This window comes from Electrophorus electricus, chromosome 12, assembly GCF_041902795.1.
Source record: "Electrophorus electricus isolate QZ-2024a chromosome 12, ASM4190279v1, whole genome shotgun sequence".
NCBI classification, from domain to species: domain Eukaryota; kingdom Metazoa; phylum Chordata; class Actinopteri; order Gymnotiformes; family Gymnotidae; genus Electrophorus; species Electrophorus electricus.
Window position 1 is genome coordinate 4107501 of NC_137508.1, and position 7500 is coordinate 4115000.

Genomic DNA, 7500 nt, shown 5'->3' on the forward strand with positions numbered 1-7500 from the left:
TGAACGCCGCCAGAGAACGGCAGGGATGTGATTTTCCATCTGAAATGTACCTTAAGTTTGGTGACGGAGCACCTCCAAAAAAAAAACATGACCTTGGATCACAATTGATGTAGCCTAGTGCAAATGTAGCCTAGTGCAACTTCCATAGGCTGGATAAATAACAACAGAAAAACCTCCTTGAAGTGGCAAACCCAAAGTCCATTTCCATTATTTAGCTGATGCTTTTATACAAAGCAACTTTCAATTATGTCTGAGCACAATGTGAGCAACTGAGGGTTCAGAGCCTTGCTCAGGGGGCCCAACAGTGGCAACTTGGCAACAGTTCATCTTACACTTGCAACCTTCTGATTACTAGTCAAGCACCTTAACCACTGAGCTACCACTGGCCAGTCAAATGACAAATCAGCGCAAATATCTGAATTTTAATACCGATTCCGATCATTCTGTCCTTCCTAATAAATGGAGCTAGACTGTCTTTTCAGTCGGTTGTCTTTAAAAAGGGGGGCGTCCCGATGTGCTGAGAAGAGTAATAACGGCAGCACGCTAACAAGGATCCAGCTGTACCCCAGGGTTTGGGGCAATAAAGAGAATGAAAGAGACCAGTGGGAGGCATTAGCACGCAGCAAGAGAAGTGCACACTCCGGCCGGCTTAGCCCTGCTCGCGTGCACACTTCCCTCACAGAGCTGTTTATTTCCTCAGGGTTCAGAAACAAAAGTGGGACGAGGGAGGCCACTTCTGTACGATAAAGGGTCACACTTCCTAGTGCAGGAACAAGACTTCCTCACCAGCTAGGACCAAAACACAGCATCAGGATCCCATCCAGCAGTCACGCGGTCCAGAACACACGTACGCACACACATACACACACTGAGGTTTCTGAATAACAGATATTAAGGCTAGATCTTTAGAGTATGCTCACTTACTGTACTGAAAAGAATGTGAAATTATCTTTATCTCTTTTATAACTTTTTACTATTTAAGTTACATCCTCTAAGGAGCTGTGGCAAGCCGCAAACTAAATGTTGAGGTACGAATTCTGTTTTATGTAGTGTCTCATTACTCGGAATGCTCCAGCCTCATATACACTTCACATAGGGCCCTAACTCACAGTAAAAACTGCATTGGCGGACACTTTTGAATGGCAAAGCTGATAAACACTATAAAAAATGCTTACCACGGGATAACAGTATGTCAGACGGCTGGGATACAGGAATGAGAAGGTGCTGCACAATCCATGAGCAGGGCAGTTTCACATTCTTTACTAAGTATGAGAAATCTTTGTCTCCTATGCATTAAAGTCTCTTTTACTTCTGCTATGAACTTGCTAACTGCATGAGTATATGGCATTCATATGTTCAGGCACCTTTTAGCAGTTGTATGTTCACCCTTCATTAAAACAAGCAATGCTGTCCCCATAGTGGGTAAGAATGCGGCCATGAGGAAAGTCGTCTCCTGATGGCTTTTAGGGGAAACACTAAGGTCATCTAGCTCCTCGGTGGATGTACTGAGTCAGGCTGTGGGGAGAATGTTGACCCACAAGCCTGACGCAGACCTATCTGTGGGCAGCTGATAACATCCAGCATGCGCTCACATCTGCCAATAAGTGGCATCGCTGATCTGCTCATGCAGGCTGCATGCACAGAGCAGATGTGTGCATAAAGGGCCCGGGTGATGCGTGAGCCAGTCGGCAATGTGGCGATGTGTTAGTGCGTGTGGTTGCAGGTCCAATAACGCTGCGTGCAGAGGAAGTTCTGAAAGCCTGCGGTATGGAAGAGGCACCGCACTAAAGAGCCAGAAGGCACATAGAGTACATCAACAGCTTATTTATATCACTATTCACCATGTGCCACATGTTTATAAATTACAGAAACTAAATTATACTATATTTCTTTAAGCCTATTACAAATCAACGGATGTTATTCGTTTGCTTGCTAAAGCGGACAGTAATCATTTCAATAGAAATAATTCAACGCAAGCTCAGAGCTTCCGCTGCATAATTCATCCAACTGCGTGAATACACGTGGCCCTGCTTTCTGATGAAATGATCTGTCAGAACACACTCAACAAGATTATCTGAGATTGCAGATATCAGTACACACACAGTGTACGAGCAACAAAACCTCCTGCAATTTGTCAACAACATTCATAGTTAATTAGTGGCAAAGAAACTTGCGATTTCAGCTTTATGTATCATTAGGTACTGGCATTTCACTCACTATATTGTGCTGATCCAAATGTGGCAAATGGAAAAAGCAGAGTCTGAGCCCTCTGTAGAAAAGGGAATTTGCCTCAAGAAAAAGAAAAGGCCTACAAGTATTTTCAAATGGTTCAACAATAAAGTTAGTGACTTCTTCTATGCAATCTCACCATTTAGTAGGCCTCTAACACAGTAATTACATTCAAACGCTTTGCTAGGAAATGCTATTTCTACCCAGGAGATAAACTAATCGGCTCATCCGAGATAACAAACTACAGTCAAACTGCAGTACAATCCAACGATGCTTCTGACTGTTCAAGAAGTTCTGACTATGGTGCAATGCCTAAATACCTACATTTGACTGCAGTATTCTGACTGCATTCAGCTGTGCTGTGTCTGTAATAAAGTATTAATTACAGAATGGTTGGGAAGTTAGTAGTAATGACATTTATTTATATTATTTTTTATTTACTTATTTTTATATTTTTAATAAAATTTGGTTAATCTATTTATACCTATATCTGAGGGACAATGAAGCACTAATTATCTGTTCTTGAAATAGTTAAGCACTAAATTTTAAATGATGTCCCAACAGGTGATGCATTTAAGCAGAAAAAGAATAAAGTCGATACATTAAAACCAATGTGATAGAAACATTTAAATATCATAGTGAATTAGTAAAGATGTAGAATTGTCAAAAATTAAATACAATACAGAATAATACAGCTGACGTCTCAATTACGGCTGTATTAACAGTACTTTTAAAGGGATTTGAAGACTTAAAGAAAGAAAGAAACCCTAGATACTTTACTAAAAATAATATTAAGTTACATCTTTCCTTGGCTAACTGCAGAATAAGGCGAAGGAGCGGTCCGAAGCTGTAATCTTGAGTGTTTAAGGTTCTCATTATTTATTCTCATTATTATCTCATTAAGGTTACTTCTTTATTTTGTTTCACTGACGATTTAATTCGCATTTAATTAGCATTAATTCGCTAACTGATTGATGAAAGTGACCGGTACTGGAACGCAGATTTCGGCCACACGCTACTTACAGCGAGACCGTGGTATTGGGCAGGAAAGTAGCCTGGAGCGTGTCCATCAGGTCTGCGTCGTCACACGCAACTTTCACACGGATCTTCTGCAGACTTAACTCTTTGGATCGCTCGGATGCGCAGTGACAGCTGTCGAAGAAAAGCTCTGGGCAGTTCCTGTTTGTCAGACTGCTCCTCCACAAGCCAGTTACCACGAAAATCATAGTAAACAGTTTCATTGTGGAAGTGAAAATGTCGTAATATTCTCAAATTATAACCTGGGACGTTAGAAGTGAGCGTCGCACGAGAAGAGGTAGGTTATCCGGACGGTTTTGTGCGACGCGTGGAGACCACCTGTATGTGGAGCTTCCGCGCAACCCAGAACTTTCCAGCGCATGACTTTGACCATTAATGACATTCACGTCCTATTCCGACATCATTCATTAGTTTAGACGGAAGTCATGCTCTACAGGGTTTATGACACTCCATCGCGTTTCTTCAAACGTTACTCCCCACTTTACAGATCTGTGGAAATGTTTCTTTGGCGCCTCCGCGTTCAGTAATCTGATGTCCTCTGAATGCACGTTTCTGAGTGTGTTGGAATCCGAAAAACACAGGGCTGAAAGTTGCGTGGTTTCTGGTTAGTTTGCACAGCTGTCAACAGGTTGTGGATGTGGATGCTGCACGGCCGGCTCGCGCAGTGGCGCGCGGCGAGCCTCCTCCCCGGGACTGGGCGGAAGGGTCCCGCCGCTCTATTGGATTACATTGCAGCACATGACTCGAAAGTGGCTCGCTACCCAAGTGAAGCGTGGCCAGCCTGGCAAACCGCTCCTAGACCGAATGGTGAACATAAACGACCAGTACTGAAGGCAAATTTGACTTTCTGTCGCGGACAGGCAATGCGTTTCCATTTTGCAATGTTTCCTCATACAATGTTTCCGAAAGTAACATAAGAAACGCGTTGACCTATTTCTCCTAATATATATCAAAATACAGTTTAAGCTTAATGAATCAAAATCAAATGAATAAAAAATAAATAAAAGAATAAAAAACTCTGTGTACAGGCGAATTCGATGCATGATTTATATTCTTTTTTCAAGTTCTTGCAGCAGTGCCTGAACCATTATTTTACCGGCCAGGTATCATTTTATGTAGCCTAATGCTCCTGTAGTGTTTGGGTGTTTTCCAGTAAGAGCTGACATTTTTTTTCCATTTCAGCTTTTTGGGATAAAAAAAACCCACCACATTGAAGGAAGAGCGCGGCGTCCTGGATGGCTCCTCCTGTTACTAGGTTACACGCTTGCTGCCATTCCACTATAGAGGATTAGGCGAGCTCTGATTATTGTCTGCAAGCCCTTAGAGACAGACAGCAAAAACATTTTAAGTAATGCCCCTGTGTATCTATACAACATGCATTTGCCTGTTTATTACAGCTACAGTCACAGTGTGTAATTTGTAACAGTACTCTCCATTCCGTTCAGTTACATTTGACTGAAGTGCTAGGTCTGTGATGATGACCCAGTACGCTGCAGGGCTGTAACTCTTAACTGTGGGGGTTAGCAGTGTGAACAACGCTGTGGCCACAGGCTGTTGGATGTATGTGATTTTAATAGCTCTGAGAGATGGGCACTGAAGCAGCTGGTGCAGCTCCAAGAACATTACAGGGAAAGGTGTTTCTCCTGAGTGGGCCACAATAATCCCCCCCGATTATACCTCATACTCAGAAAAGGGATAGAGGGAGAAGTAAGGGTTAAAGAGAGGGGAGGCGAGAAGAGGACCAAGAAGAGAGAAAGAAGTAGGAGGAAGAGGTGAGAGGGAGAGACTACCTTCTGACCTGCAGGCCAACTGTGTGTTCGCAGCCTTCTCTGAATGGCTACCAAACATTAGGTTGTTTTTTTGTACAATACACCCATGACAAACTTTCTCACCTCTGCCCCACTCCCCCTCACAGCTCCCCTTTCTGGGAGGGAAAACCAGAAACATGCGCTCGATTCGCCTATTTCACATTTTGTCGCTCCCCTGGCTGCCTGGAGGAGTTGTTTATACAGATGTACTTTCACCTCTCCGGGTCTGGGACTTCATTGAGAGAACGGTCCCTCCTTTCCCCCGAGGCAGGGGAAACAGAGATGCGCACAGCTGACATCATCATCTGCAATGATAAATCTCTGCATGGAGGAGAGACAGAGGGAGAAGGTTGGATGGGCGCCACCAGTGAGTGCCTGCTGGTCTACTAGCTCTTCACTAATGGAAACCAGAATCTTCACTGCTGCATAAGGTGGCGCAAGTATTTTCTCAGTGGTAATGAAGATTGATTCATGTGACAACAAACAGCAATGTAAACGACAGGAAACTTTCAAGAACTTGAGAGTTTAACGCGCGCGATACCAGATCGCAGAAGAAAACTGAGATGTGTTTTTCAACTGTTAAGAGGGATGTTCCCTCTGAACCATACAAAATTCTTGGCCAGTGTCGAGTCATTTCCTTTGTTGAAATTTCATGGGACAGATTGATTGCTAATTACTTACAGTAAACTACAGATAAGACAGCTTTCCAGCACAAGGGAAACGCAAATCGGGAAGGTAATGCTTCTGAACCAAGTGAAACAGCGTCAGTAGTTCTACAGCTGTGTAGCAGTACTATTAGTACATTGGTGCTTCTTAGAAATGCAGGAATAGGAAATCACTTTAAGGAGTAAAGTGGTGCTGGTGATTAGCACTGTCCCCTAATTACTACTGGGGACAACTGTATTCTATCGTTGCGTAGACTGAAAACATTCCGTGGCGTTTGGAAAAAGCTAAAGACTGCATTAGCTCTAAGAGCTCCTCTTGCATTGTGTGAGGGCCTGGGCCACGTGTTTAAGATCGTAGTACTAAATACGGGTCAAATCTGAAATCATACCAGCAAAGGCATCCGTGGGATAAAGAGTATCTGGGAGTTTTGTGACATGCTTATAAACTATTGGCTAATTTATTCTGTCTGTTCTTCCTCTGGCAAGACAGACCCTGAGAGTGCAAGACTAGATTGAGCAGGGACATCGCAAAAGTGCAGAAATACACTAACAGCGGTATAGCAAACAGGGAGCAAATCAGACCTACTACCAGAAAAACATTCAATGACCATAAATGAAACATCAACTGTAAAACAAATGATGACCGTTGTCTTATTCTGGTAGTCCTTCAGATCCTCTCAGCATATGCTGACTTTCCACAAGGACAGATGAATGGTTCTTCTTTAATGATTTTATCATTTCCTAATTTTCTGATTTTTTTTTTTTTTTAATTCAGGAAGTAATGTCTTGGAATTTATAGAGTATTCTAGAACAATCTTAACTAGCATGAATGACTATGCATTATGGGTATGTAGTCTTTGACACCTGCAATGATTTGCAGACAAACTGACTTTCTGTTCTTTTCCTTAGCTTTAGCATCACCAGCTTTGCACTTTATTAAAGTTAACAAAACGTTTCTCCTGTCAGATTCATTTCGGAAAAGGTCTCACTTTTTCTTGGAATTATCTATATTTCTTGAGGCAAACATCTCTGATTATGTTTTTTAAGGTACATTTTAGACCACTGACCTTCAAATCCTGCCCAATAATGTATACTTAAATATTAATGGATATTATGGGAAATTGAGTTTATAATGGCTGGTTCAGTGTTCTCAGGTGCATGTTCTCATAGTCAATACCTCACCAAAACATACCAACATGTGTTCACTATTATGTGTTCTGCCCTGGGATCCAACAGCAAAAGACTCTTGACAGACTCCTTCTTCGAGGATATGTTTATAAATTGCATTCTGTTTACTAAAATCCTGTCATGATTGGCCCCTTCCTCGCGTTTCATTTGTTTCATTTTCTCCGTTCCTGTTCTGGTCCTTGTTTTGGTTTTCGCGGTCTCATTTGTATCACCTGTTCCTTGTTAGTTCTCATTAGTACTTGTATATACGCCCTGTGCTTGTTCAGTCTTGTTGCTGGTCGTTATCAATGCCTTGTTCATTGTCCCTTGTGTTAATTGCTTGTGTTCATATCGCTGCTTGTATTCGTGTTGTTTACTTATATCCTGCTTTCTGTTTCAGTTGCCGTGTGTTTTTGGCTTACTATGCATCCCCATTCTGTCCGTATTGGCTCTATGACCCTGGACTGAGACTATGACTCTGATTATGGATTTACCCCTAGGAAATCTAACCCTCAGCATATGCGTCAGCATATGCTCCACGTTACAAAAACATTTACAAAAAAAAGTTTTTCAACACTTTGAAAGTACAGGGG

General features: G+C 42.2%; 1 protein-coding gene and 1 long non-coding RNA gene across 4 annotated transcripts in view; one reads left to right on the top strand and one right to left on the bottom strand.

Annotated features, from left to right (window-relative positions):
* adgra1b (adhesion G protein-coupled receptor A1b) overlaps nt 1-3501 on the bottom strand; it is a 115735-nt gene extending 112234 nt beyond the window's left edge. For all 3 annotated transcript variants that reach the window (XM_081724085.1, XM_081724084.1, XM_035531427.2), the window contains exon 1: nt 3253-3501. In XM_081724085.1, the coding sequence (XP_081580211.1) occupies nt 3253-3470 (218 nt within the window). In that variant the 5' untranslated portion in view covers nt 3471-3501. The remainder of the gene's footprint in view (nt 1-3252) is intronic.
* Nucleotides 3502-5173: 1672 nt separating this feature from the next.
* The window catches only part of LOC145660376 (uncharacterized), a 35867-nt gene continuing 33540 nt past the window's right edge, over nt 5174-7500 (top strand). The window contains exon 1 of the long non-coding RNA XR_014126696.1: nt 5174-5506. This is a non-coding gene — a long non-coding RNA (uncharacterized LOC145660376). The remainder of the gene's footprint in view (nt 5507-7500) is intronic.